The sequence below is a fragment of the Lactuca serriola genome, chromosome 8, assembly GCF_051521515.1.
Source record: "Lactuca serriola cultivar US96UC23 chromosome 8, Lser_US96UC23_V15, whole genome shotgun sequence".
Taxonomy (NCBI): domain Eukaryota; kingdom Viridiplantae; phylum Streptophyta; class Magnoliopsida; order Asterales; family Asteraceae; genus Lactuca; species Lactuca serriola.
This window is the reverse complement of record NC_136415.1, coordinates 96,374,021-96,396,228: the sequence shown is the minus strand read 5'-3', so window position 1 is coordinate 96,396,228 and position 22,208 is coordinate 96,374,021. Positions and strand designations below refer to the sequence as shown.

The 22,208-nt window shown below is 38.0% G+C and overlaps 1 protein-coding gene across 1 annotated transcript; it reads left to right on the top strand.

Moving 5' to 3' along the window:
- The first annotated feature begins 15,270 nt into the window (after positions 1-15,270).
- On the top strand, positions 15,271-17,573 carry LOC145071347 (shikimate O-hydroxycinnamoyltransferase-like). Its single transcript, XM_079018251.1, has 2 exons — positions 15,271-15,816; positions 16,578-17,573. The coding sequence occupies exons 1-2, from the start codon at positions 15,382-15,384 to the stop codon at positions 17,460-17,462; spliced, it is 1,320 nt and encodes a 439-aa protein (XP_078874377.1). The 5' UTR covers positions 15,271-15,381; the 3' UTR covers positions 17,463-17,573.
- The last annotated feature ends 4,635 nt before the right edge of the window (positions 17,574-22,208 follow it).

The following is a 22,208-nucleotide window of genomic DNA, read 5'->3' as shown; positions in this document are numbered from 1 at the left end:
CAACGTAATTCTACCTTCCAGCCCCTATAAAAGGGTGTCGAGGGCAGCCGAGTAGTTTGCTCATTTCTTCCCTTTTTCTCGCGTTTTTGCATCATTTTTCGTGCAAGAATTATCCCGAAGCGCCGGTATCATTCCCGAGCCCCGAAGCAAGTCCCGAGGCCCTGAAGATCCCTAGAAGTGCAATTCCCGAGCCAAAGCTCTGTCCGCGAGGAGTCCGGTTTTTGTGAAGATCTTCCAGATCTGCCGAAGAATACTACTTCTACAAGCCGTAGTGCTGTCCGATCATCTTCTAATCAAGTGAGTGTGTAGTTACTTTTTTCTAACACATAAATATTAAGTATTTGCTATGAAATACGTGCTATGTGTATAATATAAAGTTGTTTATATATGTGGGTGTATAGTCCCTTTCATAAACACGGGTATAATACAAGTATTGTTTGAATGTATTAAGTATATGTTTGGGTGAGTGTGTAGTTACTTTCTTCTAACACATAAATATTAAGTATTTGCTATGAAATACATGCTATGTGTATAATATAAAGTTGTTTATATGTGTGGGTGTATAGTCCCTTTCATAAACACGGGTATAATACAAGTATTGTTTGAATGTATTAAGTATATGTTTGGGTGAGTGTGTAGTTACTTTCTCCTAACACATAAATATTAAGTATTTGCTATGAAATACATGTTATGTGTTTATATATTGTTTTTTTATTTGAGATGATTGTGGAACGGATGTTTTATATAGGTGATAAATGAGTTAATCTGTATATGTATTTTATATCTACAAATATGTTGGGTAGAACATGGGTAGATGAATTAGATGATGTGTGATGATAATTAGGTGATGAGAAATAGGTGATGATAATTAGGTGATGAGAAATAGGTGATGATAATTAGGTGATGAGAGATAGGTGATGATAGATAGGTGATGATAAATAGGTGATGTGATATAAGAGGAGATACCATAACCTTGACCGGCGATGTGGCAATTTGGCGATGTAGTCATCTACCAGAGTATAGATGGCGACCATAGACTATTCTAGATGACCCCGTGGAAACACCAACAAGCTCATAACCTGTAGGTGATGAATTACGAGTCTAGGCGATGTTGTGGCTACGTATTCATGCGATGATACTCTAACCCCTAGGTGATGAATTACGAGTCTAGGAGATGTTGTGGCTACGTATTCATGCGATGATAGTCTATCCCTTATTATGAATTACGAGTCCAGGAGATGTTGTGGCTGCGTATTCATGTGATGATAGTCTAACCCTTATTATGATTTACGAGTCCAGGCGATGTTGTGGCTGCGTAATCATGTGATGATACCCTAACCCTTACTAGACATATATTGAGGGAGTGATCCCCGAATTAGTATTGTCTATATGATACAGGCGATGATCCTTAGGAAAAGTTCTTAGGAACAAGCATATAAGGATATAAGATGTAAGGAGATGAGCGGTAAATATGATATAGGAGATGACCCTTAGGATAATATCTTTAGGGAAGATTAAAAGAAGATAATGGGGATGGGTAATTGGGTTGATTGTTTGATGATTGAATATAATAATTATATTATTGTGGGTTGAAAACCCTATATGCTCACCAGGCTCCCAAGCCTGACCCACTCAGTTTAATTGTATCACAGGTATCGATACGAAGCTGCTTTGTACTGAGAGATTAAAGGAGATGTAAATCACTAGAGTAATGAATGTATGTTCTATTTATGCTTATATGTCTGTATCGGAACATGACATCCCAAGGTTTTATTATTAAATGAAAATACATTATATTTGAGAAATGTTTTGATAAGTTATTATCATATCTTGTTTTGGGAACAAATTCCGCAACCGTTTTCTTTAAACGATTACTCTGATTTTAAAAACAAAGCATAAACAAATCGGTCTTTTCTGGCCGTGAAATTGAGGATGTCACAAAAACACCGGGGCGGTGTACAGTTCAAGTAAGAATCTTCGGGATGCCAGGGATCAAGGAGGGATGAGTTATCGAGTGCGAGTATGCTCGAGTGAGTTTCTAATGTATTGTATGTTGTATTTCAGAGGTAGATCATGGTGAGGACACGTCATACGCCAGAGAGCAGCGGGACTAGTGATGAGGAGATCCGCCGGATCATCCATGAGGAGGTGGCTACGGCCATCAGAGCAGAGATACCAGAGATGTTCGGGTCTATTAAGACCACGTTGATTGAGACTTTTGACGAGCATTATGCCGCTCTTTCTGAGGCTGCGGTTGTAGTGGCCACCGCAGCCGTCGCTGCTGCTAGGCCGCAGGGGGGTGACTCGTTGTTGTTCAGGGAGTTCAAAAACACGAAGCCACCAGAGTTTGATGGGACGCAAGATCCGATTGCAGCGATGAGATGGGTATCTGACATTGAGGGATGTTTCTATACATGCTCGTGCCCGGAGCACTTGAGGGTTCGGTTTGCGCTGAACCAGCTTCGCCTGGGGGCGAAGGACTGGTGGAAGTTCGCGACAGCACACTATTCTCCAGCGGAGCTTGCTGCGGTGACCAGGGAGAGGTTCACCACCATGTTTCGAGATGAGTACGTTCCCTCGGTGGAACGAGATCGATTGGCACAGGAGTTTTTGACCCTCAAGCAGGGTACGGAGTCTGTGACGGTTATTACCAGGATGTTTCATGAGAGGGCGATGTTCTGCCCTGAGCACGTGTCTACTGAGCAGGCACGTATGAGCCGTTATTTAAGTATTTTGAGGTGAGATATTCGGGAGTTTGTGGCGAACTCCTCGTACCGGACATTTGCCGAGTTTCAGACAAATTCCCGGAAGAGGGAGATCGAGCTAGAGACTCAGGCTAAGGAGGAGACGGAGTCTCAAGGGAGGGATCGGTGACCGGCACAGTCCCAGCTGGCAGCCAAGCGGGTCAAGCCCGCTGATCCTAGAGCAAAGAGCCAGAAGGGCCGCACTTGTGGAAAGTGTGGCAAGGGTCATGATGGAGTTTGAAGAGTTGGATCTTGCTACAAGTGTGGCAAGGAGGGGCATATGGCCAAGGACTGCCCCAAGGGGTTTGCAGTGTGTTTCCACTGCAACCAGACCGGACATCGGAAGGCCGAGTGTCCGTTGCTACGAGGGACAGCACAGGGAGCTTCTCAGGGGTCTGCCCCTGCTGCTGTTAGAGCTTCTGATAGTCGGCCGGTGAAGACCGAGACGCCGAAGGCTCGGGGGAGAGCCTTCCAGTTGACTGCGGAAGAGGTCCGTGCAGCGCCCGATGTTGTGGCTGGTACTTTTCTTGTGAGTTCTGTACCTGCTTTGGTGTTATTTGACTCGGGTGCGAGTCGATCTTTTATATCTTTGGCTTCTAGTCAGCACATCAGTATTAGTCGAGAGGTGTTGAGTCGACCTCTAAGAGTCTCCATCGCCGATGAGAGAGCAGTGTATGCCACGGAGGTGAGGTGATTTGAGGATGTGTACTCGAGATTTTTGGTGTAGAGTTTCCTATTGATTTGGTCCCGACTGCAATGGGGGACGTCTGTGTCATCGTAGGCATGGATTGGTTGAGCAGATTTGGAGCAGTTATCGACTGCGAGCGGCAACTGGTGACTATACGAGACCCAAGTGGGGGAGTTTTTACGGTGTACGGTGACGGTACCCGTCCCGATTCAGCATTTTGTTCGGCTGCTAGAGCGAGGCAGAGTCTACAACAGGACTGTAGTGGTTTTGTAGCGTATGTGATGGATACGAGAGTTGGTGCAGAAAGACCGAGTACGGTTGAGGAGGTCCCGATAGTGCGTGAATTCCCGGATGTTTTTCCCGAGGAGTTACCGGGTGTGCCTCCCGAGAGGCAGGTTGAGTTTCGTATTGATTTGATTCCAGGGGCAGCACCTATTGCCAAGGCACCCTATCGCCTTGCACCTCCAGAGATGCAGGAGTTATCCTCGCAGCTTCAAGAGCTGCTGGGGAAGGGGTTTATACGGCCGAGCAGCTCGCCGTGGGGAGCACCGACCCTTTTTGTGAAGAAAAAGGATGGTTCGCACCGAATGTGCATAGATTATCGAGAGCTGAATAAGTTAACGGTCAAGAACCATTATCCTTTGCCAAGGATCGACGATTTGTTCGATCAGCTGCAAGGAGCATCTTGGTTTTCCAAGATTGATCTGAGATCTGGATATCATCATATGAGGGTGCGTGAGGAGGATATCCAGAAGACCGCATTCAGGACTCGTTATGGGCATTACGAGTTCGTGGTGATGCTATTCGGGCTCACCAATGCGCCTGCAGCGTTCATGGATCTCATGAACAGGGTATGCAGACCGATGCTGGATCGATCAGTGATTGTGTTCATTGACGACATTTTGGTGTATTTGAAGTCCAGGGAACAGCATGAGGAGCATTTGCGAGAGATCCTCAACATGCTGAGATCGGAGAGGCTTTACGCCAAATTCTCCAAGTGTGATTTTTGGTTACGAGAGGTGCAGTTTCTTGGTCACCTCGTTAACCAAAAGGGGATTTTGGTCGATCCGGCCAAGATCGAGGCGGTGATGAGTTGGGAGGTGCCGAAATCTCCTTCTAAGATCAGGAGTTTTCTAGGGTTGGTCGGCTATTATCGGAGGTTAATCAGGGATTTCTCCAAGATTGTTGTTCCTATCACCAGGTTGACCCGGAAGGGTGTGGTGTTTAGTTGGGGCCCAGAGCAGCAGGCCTCATTTGCGACTCTTCGCCAGAGATTGTGCGAAGCCCCAATGTTGACTCTTCCAGAGGGGATGGAGGACTTCGTGGTGAATTGTGATACATCGATATCTGGGTTGGGCGCGATGTTGATGTAGAGGGGGCATGTGATCGCGTACGCCTCGAGACAGCTGTAGCCCCATGAGGCAAGGTATCCCACCCACGATCTCGAGTTGGGGGTTGTGGTGTTCGCCCTCAAGATTTGGCGCAATTATCTGTATGGGGTTCGGTGTACGATATACACGGACCACAAGAGTTTGAAGTATTTGATGGATCAGCCAAACCTGAACATGCGTCAGAGGAGATGGTTGGATGTGGTAAAGGATTATGATTGCGAGATCCTGTACCACCCGGGCAAGGCTAATGTGGTAGCCGACGCCCTGAGTCGTAGGGTAGAGAGTGCCCCGATTCGGGATATTTGTATGAGATTGACAGTAATGACTCCGGTGTTGGACACCATCAGAGGGGCTCAGGCTGAGGCAGTGAGACCGGAGAACCGTAAGAGAGAGCGAGTTATTGGTCAGGTGTCGGAGTTCGTGACCGATAGCAGAGGGCTTATGACCTTCCAAGGTCGGATTTGGGTACCGTTTGTTGGAGGAATGCGTACCATCTTGATGGAGTAGGCGCATAGATCGAGGTTCTCGATCCATCCCGGGGCCACTAAGATGTTTCTGGATCTAAAAAGGGAGTATTGGTGGCCCTGTATGAAGAGAGATGTAGCGTGGTTTGTTGAGAGGTGCCTAACCTGTCATAGGGTTAAGGCCGAACATCAGAGACCGCATGGTAAGTTGCAGCCACTGGAAGTCCCAGAGTGGAAATGGGAGCATATATCCATGGATTTTATCACCAAATTGCCGAGAACGGCGAGGGTTGTCGATGTAATTTGGGTGATAGTAGACCGCTTGACAAAGAGCGCTCACTTTCTCGCTATTAGTGAGAGTTATTTTGCAGAGAAGTTAGCAGAGATATATGTGAGAGAGGTGATATTGCGGCATGGGGTGCCGATATCGATTGTGTCAGATCAAGATGTGCGTTTCACTTCCAGATTTTGGAAGAAATTCCATGAGGAGTTGGGTACGAGGCTGCATTTTAGTACCGCATACCACCCACAGACTGACGGTCAGAGCGAGCGGACGATTCAGACGCTCGAGGACATGCTCCTAGCATGTGTGTTGGATTTTGGCGGAAGTTGGGACACGTATTTGTCCTTAGCGGAGTTCTCCTACAGCAACATCCATCATTCGAGCATTGGTATGCCACCCTTTGAGCTGTTGTATGGGAGGAGGTGTCAGACTCCCATTTGTTGGGGAGAGGTAGGGCAGCAAGTGATGGGTAGCATGGGGATTGTGCTTCAGACGACCGAGCAGATTCAGCAGGTCAGGCAGAGATTGTTGACCGCTTAGAGTCGCCAGAAGAGTTATGCGGATAGGCGACGATCCGAGCTTGAGTTCCAGGTCGGTGATTATGTTCTCCTGAAAGTATCTCTTTAGAAAGGAGTGATTCGATTCAGGAAGAGAGGCAAGCTAGGGCCCCGGTATATTGGGCCGTTCAGAGTGATCGCGAGGGTAGGTAGAGTAGCGTATTGCTTGGAGCTACCTGCGGAGTTGGAGCGGATTCATAATACCTTCCACGTGTCTCAGCTGAGGAAGTGTATAGCCGACGAGTCGGCGGTAGTGCCGTTAGAGGACATTCAGGTGGATGCGAGCCTGAACTATGTGGAGAGGCCAGTTGCGATTGTGGATCGGAAGATCAAGGTTCTGAGTAACAAGGAGGTGCCTCTGGTGCAGGTTCAGTGGCAACATCGGAGAGGATCTGAGTTGACTTGGGAGCCAGAGCGGGAGATGCGTGAGCAGCATCCAGAGCTATTTCAGGGATAAGACTTCGAGGGCGAAGTCTGATTCAAGTGGGGGAGAATTGTAACATCCGGAATTTCAGGTATTAAATTTATTCGATTGAATTTCAAGTTTTGTGGGAGAACTCGACGAGTTGATGCGTAGACTCGCCGAGTAGAGACGCGAATCATTATCCGGATGGACGGCTGGACTCGGCGAGTCCACGTTGTTTAATGAAACCCTAATTCCTCGGGTTTAGGGCCTATTTAAAGGGCCTTATGGCCGTCATTTGCAGCTACCAGAACCCAGAGAGAAACCCTAAGTGAGCTAGAGCGTTTGTGAGAGGAAAGGAGTCATTTCTTGATCTTTGTTAGTGTTTTTGCAAATAGAAGAGGACCAAGACAAGAGGAGGCTGAAGAGGGTGCTAATCCAGTGATTCCAGGGCTCAGAGACTTCATTTTGAGGTATTCATTCGACCCTTCTTCAGTTTATGGCGTAATTCTTAGAGTTAGGGCTTTTTAGCCCCATTAGAGGATGGTTATATGGAGTAATTGGTCCTTTCTCATGTTGGTGCTGTAGATCTGGACCCAAAGAGGTCCAGAGACCCTTTTCCATTGAGCTTTATGGGTATTAATGGAGGTTATGAACTTAGGATGTCATTTTAGAGGCCATATCTTCATATAAGGCCTTTGAGCCATTGGATGTGCACCAAGATGTTAGCTTTACGTGATTATAATGCTTTGGGAAGCTGGATCCTATGGTTTAGTGAAGCGGATCTGACCTCAAGAGGTCAATTCAGCTTGAGCATGGCATGAACTCACTGAGTTGGGGAAGCGACTCGGTGATTCAGAGGGAATCTAGAGGACAGAGTGCACGATGGTACTCGCCGAGTCAGGAGCCGGACTCAGCGAGTTGGGTTGGGACATTTCACAGATTGTGATCAGTGATGATTTGCAGAGTTGAGGTTGACTCAGTGAGTCGAATGAGGACTAGGAGAGTGAAGAACACGTGTGGACTCGCCGAGTCACAGCTGTGTACTCGACGAGTTTGGTCAAGGTTGACCGTTGACTTCGTTGACTTTTAGGGTTAGTCAATGTTTGGACCTTAGAGTCATCGGAAGGGTAGGATAGTCTTTTACCCTTCCTAGAGGATGTATTGAGAGGAAGAGATTAGCCTAGCCCTAAGGGTTGTATTAATTAGAGTATTTATTTCATGTGATTAGGCAGGGGCTAGACCAGAGTTTACCGAGTCAGAGATTTACTGAGATATCCGAGGTGAGTCTTCTCACTATACTTTACCTTGAGTAGGTAACTAGAGTAATGTGATACAGTGTTTGTATGCTATATATGTGTTATGTGTTGCACTACATTATTCTATGTGATTTATGTTGTGCATGTTTACAAAGTTAGCACCTGAGGGTTCACAGAGTTTGGGTGCACGGACCCATAGAGTTATAGCCTCGAGTGGCTAATATAAGTTATATGTGGTATTTTGGGGAACTCACTAAGCTTTGTGCTTATAGTGTTTTATGTTATGTGTTTCAGGTACTGGTGAGGATCGCGGAAAGGCGCCAGCTTGATCAGTACACACACGGGATTTTTATGTTATGAGATCTTGGGATTGATATATGTTATGAATTGAGTTTTCAAACAATGATGTTTTTATGAATAATGAATAAATTATGTTTTTATAAAATGCGAAAAATTGTTTTGGAAATTTACGGTGTTACATTAGTATACTCAATACAACCAGAATATTCTACATCTATAAACTAAGAAACGGAAGGAGAATGGAACAAGATATGGCTCACAAAGGTCCTTTAGACATTTTTAGAGTTACCGACTCTAATGGGCTTTTACTAGCAAACTGAGGTGCATATTGGTTCTCTTGGATCCATTTCTTACTAGAGTTAATCATAATGAAATGTGTTCCCTAGTAGAGTTAATCAAAACTTCTATTGAGATTAGACTGATGTTGACTGTGAGAACCAAAATTTGTAATAAGGATCAAGAACCTTCAAGATAACAAGGAAGGTAGTCGAAGACCTACAAATCACAAAAACACTCGTAGTAACTGAGAGCTTTAAATAAGAAAAAAAGAATCTCGATCTAAGCAACCGAGAACCACATAAACCCTAGATCGACACTATCTATGTCAAATAATCATAGAGTTTTACTAAAAAAAACTAGTTCGACACAGACAAAGTTAGATGTATAGGAATCGAACAAAGGAAAGGTGAGATCAAACCTTACCTTATGAACGAATGAGCCATCGAAACATTGTCACTTAATGAAGAAGATAATCGGAGCAATCTAGCTTTGATGTCATGTAAAACTCACAAGCTTACAACATCAACAACTCACTTTTATTAATAAAACCAGTTGGTTTACATAGATTGATCAGATTACAACACACGATTATGAAGAACATGAAAACCTAAATACTTTTGAGAAAGTGAGAGAGAGTTTGAGAGTTTTGTGTGTGTAAGAAATGAACCACAACCTATTACTTTCAATGACTTTACATTTTTACCCACACACCTGCATTCCTTCACTAATAAACCCATAACAACCTGCATATAGAACCCTACAAAATACCAACATGTACAAAACCTATCCAATGCTTATTAAATATTAAATATGATAAGTTTATGCAATAAACAACCATATATTTTAACATAAATATCTTTTTTTAATTAGTTGTGTACATTTTTAATATTTTATGAATTAGTTTTATACTTTTTTAATTGGTTTGTTTTTATTTTAAAATTAAAAAATTAAACATGATGGGGGAACTAAAAAAAACAAGTTTCCTTATCGTGTGGGGTGGAAGAAAGCAAATGAGAGGCAAAAGAAAAATCGATATGTCAAATAGATTGAAAGGGGTGAAAAAAATAAATTCTTCCCAACTTGATTTTTGTTTTTCTATTAACAACAAAATAACAATAATTGACGAATCAATATAAAAAAAAAAGGAAACAATATTTTTTATTAACAACAAAATAACAATAATAGTCAAATCAATATAAAACAAAAAAAAAGGATCATATTTATATCTTATCTTATTATCTAGAAAAATAGAAAAATAGAGTAGGAAAGCAATAATTGATGTACGGATGGGTTGTTTATGTGAAAACTATGTGGCATACTGGCATGTTCATGGTGCTAGGCTACAACTACAAGGCATAAATCCATTTCACATTTTAACTTTTGACGCCATCGTGTCTTTTTACAATCCTTTTTTAAGAAATACTAAAAAAAAATTAAAAAAAAGAAAAGAAAAATGTTTACTAGTGTCCCATATTGTAAGTTTTAATCTTTTTCTTCCAATCGTAAGGGCATTAGATACACTCCCCACGTCAACACACACCACACGGCATCACCACCATCTTTCCACAACCTTTGATGGTATATCTGCAACATGAGATCACACATCCTGGTCCATAGAAAGAAAGGGAGGAACAAAGGAACATAGAAGAAGAACAATTTGATTGGATGTGGTCTTCCGTGTTAAACACCAAATGTGGCAACCAGGGGTGGACCTAGGGGTGATCCACAGTGGCACCGACAGCCCTTAACTTTTCCGGCTGCAGTGGAAAATTTTTCAAAAATTTTCTAAATTTTTATTTTTTTTACTACCGTGCAATCCCTAACTCTCCCGTGCAACCCCTACTGTAAAATTCTGCATCCGCCCTGACAACGATCAAAGAGGTGGGGGCGGTGTGCAAAGCCAGGGTGGCCTTGCCACTTGGCCAAAGAGCCCTATCATGTCTAATATATCCGAGGGCTTAAATTGCTTGATTTTGAAGTTAACACCTTCCCAATTCGAGTAGATACAAGAATAATTACAAGCTAAACTCACTTGTGAATAAGATATGAACATGTTTTTTTTTTTTTTTTTGTTTTTTTGTTTTTTTTTTTCTTAATGTATATGCAAATATATCTATCATATTGCAACATGAGCGGCACATTTTCAGCAACATCCTTATCAAATTTAAGTGATAGTTGGCTCTCATAAGTCAACATATATTTTCTTTTGTTGTAATGGATGGAGTTCACACTTATTTAATCACAAAATAAAATAAACGTTTGGTTTAACACATATTTTAGTAAATGTTTTTATAGAATGCTGGAATTTGGTTTGCTATTTGTCAAATATCTAAATCTTTATACAAAACAGTCTGGGAACAAATAAATAAAAATTGAAATGTTAGCATATATTTTCTGATGAGTAATTGAACTTCTAGACTTCTCGTAGATAACTAAATTCTTAATACGCATTTCAAATATAAAGGGTTAATGACTATTAGTTTATTCCAAAAAAGCGGGTATCTTATGCAAATAATAGATTTTTGGTAAGAAATTGAAATTTGGACGTCATGAATTGGTGAAAACCCACTTTTGATGAGTAGTTTTATTGTATACATAAGTTATTAAGTTGTGTCATGCCATCACAATACAAATCAACAAGTAAATAAGTTATAAATTTAAAAAATATTAGACATATTTTGAATTTTAAAAGGTATAAGTTATAAATTTTTTTATACGAATCAGTTATACATATATATATCATTAATACTTGTCAAAAGTTTGAAAACTTGAATTAAGGAATGTTATTAAAAAATTAAATTTAGAGCAAAATTATAATTTTAATATATATATATATATATATATATATATATATATATATATATATATATATATATATATATATATATATATATATATATATATATAGATCCAATAAGAATTTTTTTTTGGTAGGAAGGTAAGAAGTTTTTTTTTCTACATATTTTTTTGACGAACAAAAGAAATGAATCACTAGATGATTCATTTGTAAGATAATTCACAAGAAAAAATTCTCAAAAAAACATCTTTATGATTCATTTTTAAGTAAATTAAGAAAAAATTCACTTTTGTGACAATTTTAGTGAATAACAACAAAATCATTGTATAAATGAATCATCGAGATGTTTTTTTGAGAATTTTTTTTTGTGAATCATCTAATGATTCATTTTGTTTGTTCGCGAAAAAAATATGTAGAAAAAAAAACTTCTTACCTTCCTATCAAAAATTTCATTCTTATTTGATCTTGACTATATATATATATATATATATATATATATATATATATATATATATATATATATATATATATATATATATATATATATATATATATATCTTAAAATAGACCGTGGTATTAATTAATTTACATTAAATGTAAAAACATGAAATATAAATATAAAGTGTAAACATAAATATTTTATTTAAAAGTGGTTATTTTTTTACATAATAGCAAATAATACAATCTAATAATTATTTCCCCGTAAAAAAAAACTATTCATCGTCGCCGCTTTGCGCGAACACACATCTAGATATTATGATAAATATATTTATCAAAGTATAATGTCGTAACAAAAGTTAATTTGAGACTTACTCCATATGCTTTTCATTCATCTTAAAATGCAGATATACATTAAATAAATCAAATATTGATAATACAAAAAAATAGTCATTGACTTACTAGCTAATACAATCTCTTTAAAAAAAATTGCAGTTTCGACTCTTCTTTTCAACGTCTCTTCCTTTTTTATTGTAAGTTATCATGTTTTAAAATACATATTGATGACATGCCAATGTTTAAGAATGAATTTTTTTTTCCAAAAGACACTGATCAATTGGGAAACAAAAAAATGTTGGGCAAACAAAAATTGAGACATAAATTTGAGACTAAAAGAAAATAAAAATGTTATGACAAACGGACATGTCATTATAACGGATTGGTGAGCGACTAAGAGCTCAAAAATAAAAAAAAAATTCAAACTATAACAATGTGTAATAAAAAAAAATTGGGTTGAATAGATTTTGTTAAAAAGGCGTTTTTTTACTTCATGTGCATCCATGTGTACTTTAATAGATTTTGTTAAAAAGGCGTTTTTTTTTCCAAGATTTATAACGCATTTTTCAATCTTTAATTAAAATCTATTTTATCTAGAGCAACTTAGAAACATGATAATTTATTTAGTATTATTCAAATAAGTAACTTCATTGTTACATGTCGAAGATAACTATTTGATTAACTTACCTCACATGATTGTTTATTAATGTTGTCTCCATTAAACTGTATTTTCAAAATTTAATTAATAATCACTTATTCTTGTAAATACATTTATGCGCAGTCGAGCATTACATATTTGAAACAAAAATTATTTCCTAAAATTTTACTTAAATAACATATAAAATTTTATAATCCTCGTCAAAGACATACGTATGAACTACGAAGTGATATCCCCCACCCCTCATACAAAAGTATTGTTACATCTTTATATCTATTATACTTATATTTATAAAAAAAAACAATTTATTCGATCGGAGCCATTAATTTAATTACATATAATTAAAAAGAATTAGTAATCAACTTTGTTTTAGGTTATTATTAGGCCATTGAACTTGGAAAATCAACAATAATGAGTATAATTCAAGTCAACGGTCATTATTTTACAAAAGAAGATAAAAATGACTCTAGAAACAACTTGATCAATCCTATTATTCTAATGGAACCTTTTAACTCTATTATTTAAGATTTTCAAACTTTGAAAACTATGTTAGACTTTAGATTTGGCCTAAAGATCACACTTTATTCTTTTATCAATCTTAATATTATTAATAAATTTGATTTTTTTTTTTTGAAACAGAGAAATAAAAATAAAAGTTGAGGGTGGGGATATATAAACTATCATCGAAATCAACAAAGAGGCTTACTTTAAAAGAATGAAGTAAAATCAGGAGTCAAACAGGGACATCAAGGACTAAACTTAACCAAACCAACCATTTCACGAATTACTGGCACGAGAACAAGTAATACTATCCACCAAACTAATTGTTTGTTTATATATTCCAGTTTCCAGTTTTAGTAAGGGGTTAGTTATTCATAGACTTCTTACAATATTTAAAAATAAAAAGGTTTTAGTTTGATACTAGTTGTTTGGTTTTATTAAGTAGGTTTTATATTATCTCAACTTGCAATAATATATTAGCTTGATTAATAGATCATTTGGTTGTATTAAGAAAAACCCGTGTTTAGAATGCTTCATCAAGTGCCAATCCACTTAACTTAGGCCCCGTTTGATACGCATATTTCCAGGTCCAAGCAGATCTTTCTGGCTGAATGGACCGGAAAGACTGTTTGATTTGCATAAAAGAGGGGATTTTTCCCGGTAAGATATTTCTTTCCCAGAAAGCTCCAAAATCATATCTTTCTAGTTGAATGGGCTGGAAAGACAATTATACACCAAACCCCGCCTCTTTCTTTCTTTATTAGATTATTAATTTTTTTAAATAACATTTTTTAAATTTATTTTTTATTGAATTATTTCTTTTTTTCATCATTCAACACAATCAATAAGATGTACAATCAAACAACATAGTTTCTTTCCCAATCAGAAAACTTTTTCAGACAGCATTTTTCGAGACAAAAATTATCAAACGGGACCTTAGATTAGTATGGGTTGTTGTGGATGGATAGGTTAATATTGGGTTAGCAATGTTGGACAATGGATCCCTTTTTGGTTTGGATTTTTAATAGGTTTTTTTTTTTTTTTTTTTTTTTTTTTTTTTGGAATTATTAATCATCTGTATATACAAGGATACAAACTATCCATGGTTTTTTTAGGGTTTTATGGTGACTATATCAAACTACATATTAATTACACTATCATATAAGTACAAATTATGTATAATTTTTGTGGGTAACCTTGTCTATAAACTATATTGTCTAACTTGGTAACATTCCAGGTTTGTTGTGGAGGAATATACCTAATTTGGTAAATTCGTCATTAAAGTAATTGCCGAATTTTTTAAACATTTTCATTTGCTTCAAAATCTTTTTACCATAATATAAAAAAGAATGACAACAAAACTTATCATATTTTCCTTTCCCTTAAAAGCTTTATTACGATAATATAATAATATGTTTCTTTAACCATGGAAAATGAAATTAAGTAATCACATTGAACATTGCCTCATTGTCAACAAAAACACATAATTTTAATACATTCATTTGACAATGAAATAAGACAAGATGAAAAAACACGGCCTCCCAAACAACACATTGTATACTTTGTTGCCTCCTTTTTGCTTCTTAAATAGTGACTTGATCCTAATATATTGCCCTCAACAAACTTGATATGATCACCATGTATCTAGGGCACATGGGTGGTCAATTCATGAGGTTAGTACCATTACCACGACCACAACTTTAAAACGTGATTTTCGTTTCTTTTGTATTTCACAATCATACATAACTAATGCGCATGTATTTCCAAATAAGAAATACAATTATAAGAAGAAATAATCAAGAGTTGTATTTGCAAATACATTGATTCAAATGCTAAAAGGGGATAGCCACAAAATATTGGATGAAAATTCCCCTCACGTGCAGGCCATGTGTTGAGTGTTAATGGACTAGTTTTGCAAGAAATACCCAACTTAAGGACTATTGGTACCAAAGAAAAGAAACTCCTTGGACTCAATTTGTCCGATTGGTCAAACGACAGGGATCATTTTTGTATTTTAGTTTATTGGTCTTTATTTTATATAGAAGATTGTAAAATATACATTTTAATAATATAAAAAAATCAAATCTAAAATTCTGTCAAATAATAGGCTAGTTATAAATTGGCATGTTGCAAAACGTACCTACCCCTTCAATTCAATATATATACACGCATCCCAAACAGGCCTCTGTGTGTCCTCAACTCTCAATTCTCAAGTTTCTCTTTCTCAATCTCATACTCCATTCTCCAATCCCTAGATACATTATCCTCCTCAGTGAGTCGACCATGGGGAGCGATTACAAGACGATAAAGATCAATATAAAACAATCTTCCTTGGTACAACCCTCAAAAGCCACAGTACCTTCTAATCAGAAGTTATGGACGTCTAATTTGGATTTGGTTGTTGGAAGAATCCATATTTTGACTGTCTACTTCTATCGCCCAAATGGCTGCCCCAATTTCTTCGATCCTGTCGTCATGAAGAAGGCGCTTGCGGATGCGCTTGTTTCCTTCTATCCCTTTGCTGGTCGATTAAGCAGAGATCAGAATGGTAGACCTGAAATTAACTGCAATGGTGAAGGTGTTTTGTTCGTCGAGGCAGAGTCGGATTCCACTTTGGATGACTTCGGTGACTTCACGCCCTCTCCGGAGCTCCGTCTTCTTACACCCACAGTTGACTACTCTGGCGACATTTCTTCCTATCCGCTATTTTTTGCACAGGTATATTCTTCAATATGCTTCATAATCTTGCTTAAGATCTCTGTTTTATCAAAAGAGTGAATTACATAAATAGTCCTTCAACATGCCTAGATCTTCAACTTACTCCAATAACCTATATTCAAAAATGTATGGTCCCTAATTTTAATAATCTCATGTTCTAGGGTTCTTCGATTTTTAAGCACAATGCTTACATAAAATCGGATCTAAATCTTCGCTCCTTACGATTAAGGGTTTGATAGCTCCACAGACCCCGAATGTGCTTAGATCTACATCCCCAAATAGATCTTAGTTCAATCTTATGGCAATGCACAAATTACCAATGTTCTGGCTTTTGTGTCCATGTTTATTCCAACGGATACTGTTGATTTCTTTGAATAAACTGATGATACGTGACGTAACAAAATCAAGATCATGTTGGTCAAACGAAATCTTTTCAGTTGACTTTTTTCTCATGAATTGAGTAACAAATTTGATCAACCATAATGTTCAATATTCATTGTGCAAAATCTGAATATTGTGAACAAAATGACAACAAATTGGTCAAGAATATATTCTAAATTTCTAGTCTCATGTTTCAATAAAGCAAGAAAAATACAAGAAGGTGAACAAATCAGATTGGGTATCCCAACTATCCTCCACGACGACAAATAAGTCATTTCACATGTTTATATTATATGTCATGTGGGCCCATACCATAATTAAACATTTTATAGTATATTTTATCTAACATTTGTTATTTGTTATTAATAAATCGAAATCAGGTTACCCATTTCAAATGCGGAGGAGTTGGACTCGGTTGTGGTGTGTTTCATACTCTCGCCGATGGATTATCGTCGATCCATTTCATCAACATATGGTCTGACATGACACGTGGCCTCTCCATCGCCGTTCCACCTTTCACCGACCGGACACTCCTCCGATCACGTGAACCACCGACTCCCACTTTCGACCATGTCGAATACCACCTCCCTCCGACCATGAAAACCACCACCGGAAGCTCAACCCGGAAAGCCTCCACCACCGTTCTAAAGCTCACCCTCGACCAACTCAACGCCCTCAAAGCCGCCGCCAAGAACGACGGCGGAAACACCGCGTACAGCACATACGAAATCCTCGCAGCCCATCTATGGCGGTGCGCGTGCAAGGCACGTGGACTCCCAAACGACCAGTTGACCAAATTGTACGTGGCAACAGATGGACGGTCAAGATTGAGCCCGCAACTCCCACCGGGATACCTTGGCAACGTTGTGTTCACCGCCACCCCAATGGCGGAATCCGGCGAGCTCACGAGTCAACCTCTGTCAACTTCAGCATCGTTGATCCGATCCACGTTGAGTAAAATGGATAACGAGTATTTAAGATCGGCAATTGATTACCTTGAAGTGCAACCGGATTTATCGGCTTTGATACGTGGACCGAGTTATTTTGCGAGCCCTAATCTTAACATAAATACGTGGACCCGGTTGCCGGTGCATGATGCGGATTTTGGCTGGGGGCGGCCGGTGTTTATGGGACCGGCGGTGATTTTGTACGAGGGGACGATTTATGTGTTGCCGAGCCCTAATAATGATCGGAGTATGTCGTTGGCTGTGTGTTTAGGTGCTGATGAACAGCCGTTGTTTGAGAAATTCTTGTATGAATTTTAGGATTTTTTTTTTCTTAGTGTTTGTTACTATGTAATGAACTTATTCGATGTTGTTTGGGTTTTCGTGTGACGAGTATTATTATGAAACCAATCTCTTTAACCAAAAGGAAAATGAGTTATCTTTTTTTTTTTTTTTTTTTCATTCATATATGTATATTCATATATGTATGTAGATTTCATCACAGTTATGAACAGGAACGGGAGGTGGAACCGGAACTAAATCAGACTGGTTCGGAATTGGAACTGGTATTGCAATATTATAATAACCGGTAACTGAACTACCGGTTCCAGTTTTGGGTCCCGATTTTTTAGTTATTTTTTGAGTAAATTACTGAAATCGTCCCTGTGGTTTGGTCAAAATTGCACGTTTGGTCTATAACTTTTTTTTTGCACTTGGATCATCCCTGTGGTTTGATTTTGTTGCGTTTTTCGTCCCTATGGTTTGGTAAAAATTGCATGTTTGGTCCCTAACTTTATGTATGTAAGAAACGAAAAATACAACAAAATCAAATCACAGGGACGAAAAACGCAACAAAATCAAACCACAGGGACGATTCGAGTGCAAAAAAAAAGTTAGGGACCAAACGTGCAATTTTGACCAAACCACAGGGACGATTTCAGTAATTTACTCTTATTTTTTCATACAAAAACCCATTATAAATTAGGTAAAACTAATGACAATGCAATTCATAAATCATAATACTACATGTTAAATTGGCTTCCTAAAAAATATAGATAAAATTGAAAAAATGGTCCTGGGGTATGCAAATTTTTGGAGTTTTAGTCCAAACCACGAGTTTTTTGGATTTATAGTTCTTTTGGAGTGGTTGTATGTGAAAATAGCCCATCTGAAAATTGAAATGACTATAATACCCTTGGAGTATTATTTTTCATTTATTCTTTAATTTTTTTAATTTAATATTTATTTATTTATTTTAACAATTAAAAATAATAATAGAGGACTCACCCTCTCTCTCTCTCTCTCATCGTCTTCTACATAATAACTAAACCTATCGTCTTCTACATTGTAACTCATACATACACATATACATACTCTGAAAATCAATTATGCAACAATTGGTAAAAACTAAACACCTCGACAAATCATTTTCGATTTTGTATCTGGGCCAGACTAACACCAATCACATCAGTTGGACTTCCCTGACACAATTGAGAAGGTAATCTTCCCTTCTTCTCGTTCTCCTCACGGAAATGGCGAATCGGAGGGCAACCATGCAGTGGATATACTGGAGACGCCCAAGGAACTGATTATATACATGGACATACCTTGGTTTATCTAAATCCGACAACCAGGTAAATGATTAGTTGATGTAATTTGAAGAAAATTAGGGATTTAGAGAGATCGACCGAAGTTGTGTGATTGTTTGTTGTATGTGACAGTGGAGGATGAAAAATTACTGGAGGTGAAAAGAAACGAGAAGAGGGAGCGTGACGAAAATGAGGTGGAACCAACCCTAAACCCATAAAGAAAATTGATTTGCCATTTGTATGTAATAGTGGAAGATGAAAGATTCTCGTTGATGGAAAATTAGTGAATCAAACATGGGATGTTGGAAAAACAAGACGACGGCCATGGTGCTCTTGGCTTACCCATCTCTGTCACCGGAATCAATTATGACGCCTACGAACCCACTGCAATCTCATCCCTTCCTCCTGATGTTTCCTGCATCGCCACCGGTCACTATCAATATCTCGACGTTACTTTTCAAGGCCACGTTTAGTGTTAGGGCTGTAATGTTGAATCACAACTTGGTCGTAACCTTGATTCCCCTAGGTATAATTTCACTTTGCAACAGAGACTGCAGCTATCGGAATCGATGGTTCTATATGGATTTGAGGGAAATCAAACAGGGTCAGTTATGTGTGGTTTTGGAATCGGAATCACAAAATTATTTGTGTGATATATGTGTTTTTTCTAAATTTTTAGTGTTTATGTATATGAAGTGGGTACAGATGAAGAATATGTGATGAAGATGACAAGAGAGAGAGATATGGGGCCCCAAATTAGGTAATTATTTTACTTTTCATTTAAATTAAATAGAAAAAACATAAAAAATATATCAGAAGGGCATAATAGTCTTTTCAATTTACTGAGGGACCAAAAATGCAAAGAAATTAGCTCAAAGGTACCACCAATCCAAAAAAATCATGGTTTGAACTAACCCCCCCCCCCCCCCCCCCCCCCCAAAAAAAAAAAAAAATGCATACCACAAGAACCATTTTTGCAATTTTGTCAAAAATATAATATTCAATAATCAAGCTTTTAAAAAAATATTAAAAAAAAATGAACTCTTTGTAGATCCTTCTTATTAGATTTTTCTATTAATTTCAAAAATAAAAACCAATTAAGCTTTCATATATAAAAAATAAAAAATAAAAATATTGCATTGATACGTTGTCTTTCTGGGATTGCATCTAATTCAATAATTAAGCAAAATATGATTTTTTAAAGTCTAATCTAAAATACAAATACTAAATTATATGTTAGAAAAAAAATTATGTAATTTCGACTTCATATAAATGAGTTATGTTATTTTAAAAATTGGGACACCAAAAAAAATATACTGGAAAAAAAATTAAATTGATATATTGTCTTTCCAGACTTGTATCTAATTCAATATTTAATTAAAAATATGATTTTTTTAAGTCTAAACTGAAGTACAAACACTAGTTTATGTTAGAAAAAAAATCAGGTAACTCTGACTTTATATGAGTGAGTTATGTTGTTTTAAAATCAAGTACAAAAACTCTTACATTTTCGGGTCGGTTCTGATTTTATATGTAACACTCGTGTTTCTAGCCTAGGCATTTACATTGAGTTGATAGTCTAGGTTAACCTTTGTAACTCATTTTGAAGAAATGAAAAGGAATTATGTAAATATTATGTGAATTATGTGTTTTATGCTTAATTATTAGGGCTTAATTAATTAAGAATAAAAATAAGCATCAAAATTAAAGTGTGAGATAATCCCGATATCTTTACATAAAGTTGTAGTAGTCGAAACAAGGATTTCAGGGATATAAAGATTACCAAAATCCGAGTTATAACGAAGAAGTAATGACCTTTCGAAGTTTCGCGACAAAACCGACACGGTGCTGAATGTCGTAAAAGTGAGTTTTTGATAAAATACTTTTTAGCCTTAGTAATCTAAACGAAAATCGTAGTATTCGTTAAACCGAGAAGTTCGATAAAAAGAACGCCCAAATCTGACTCCGTATGAGGAAGTTATGATTTTTCGAAGTTTTAGCTTAGCAGTAGACAGCTAAAAACTCGAATTTTTGATCGAGCGATTTTTAGCCGATAGAACCTAAACGAGAATTGAAGGTCTCGTCATTAGGAGCACAACGGTAAAAAGTCTGACGAAAACGGACGTCGGATGAAGAAGTTATGAATTTTTAACGGTTTCCTGTCCCGGTCTGTTAAAAATAATAATATAAAATTTAAAATCAAAATTAGCCGACGAAGTCTAAATGGAAGTTGTAGAGCGTAATTTTAGCTACACGTGCATATAAAGAAAGTCAAAAACGGAGCTCGTATGCGCAAGTTATGGATTTTAGAAGTTTTGGCGCGAAAATCGAGAAAATTCGCATAGTCACGAGTTGCCACGTCACCCTCGCTGAAAAAGTGCCATGTGTCCTGCTGAGTCATCCGAGCTGCTGAGTCATCCGAGCACATGGCCTAATCCGAAGTGGTCCAATAGCGGTGCGACACGTACCCTCTTAGCACATGTCCGAACCCTCGCAGCATGCCACGAACCCCTTACTTCGGACCCTAGACCTCGATCCAAGCACAGACTGCCAGCGAGCCCCTCGCATGCGCAGACCATGTGCGAGTCATGCGCAACCCACGTGCGAGCCCTCCCCTGCGAGCCTTCGGATCTTCGCTACCAGGAGACTTCTCAGCCGTCCGATCAGAAGCTTCACCCTATAAATAGAAGACTGCGAGCCTTCTCAGATATTTTTAAGAAATTGCCATATTTAGCCCCCTTCTTCATATTTACTTCAACTTAACATCCCGCAAAGCCCCGATATCGATTGTAAAGCCCGGAAAACTCCACGAAATGCCCGAGAAGCCCGGAAAATTTATCTTTTCGGTTTCGAAGACCGACTTTTGCAGAGCTCGGTTTCTCAATAAAACTCCCGATTTTATTAGAAACGATCGTTTTAGGAAATGAATTGCTGCCCGATTTTCATCAAAATAAGTGAGTGTGTAGTTACTTTCAATTTACACATAGATATGAAGTCTTTACCTTGAAATACGTGTTATGTGTAAATATATTAATTGTTAAATTGAGGTGACTGTTGAATTGATGTTTTATACAAGTTTTAAATTGTATATGTTTTTTATCTACAAAATATGTTGGGTAGAACATGGGTAGATGACATAGTTGATGTGTGTTAAAAAGGTGAGAGGCCTCGATGTTGTTGTTGTTGTTGTTGTTGTTGTAGTCATCTAGCGGAGTATAGATGACGACCACAGACTTTCTAGACAGTCCAGTGGAACACTAGCAGGCTCGCAACTTGTAGGTGTTGATGAATTAAATGTTCATTGTCGTACTCCATCCCCCTCATGGTTGCCTTAAGGACATGTATGGCTGAGGAAACCCCTTAGCAGTAGTGTCCATCCCGATGATAATCCTTAGGCAAGGTCACTTGTGATAGGTGTTTAGGGACGTAAAGTGAGGACAACAGGAATGGGTAATCAGGGCTATTGTTGATTGGTGAA

Coding starts and splice junctions, on each gene's coding strand:
- LOC145071347 (XM_079018251.1), top strand. CDS start 15,382: ATGGGGAGCGATTACAAGACGATAAAGATCAATATAAAACAATCTTCC. Junction 15,817..16,577: donor ATCCGCTATTTTTTGCACAG/GTATATTCTTCA, acceptor AATCGAAATCAG/GTTACCCATTTCAAATGCGG.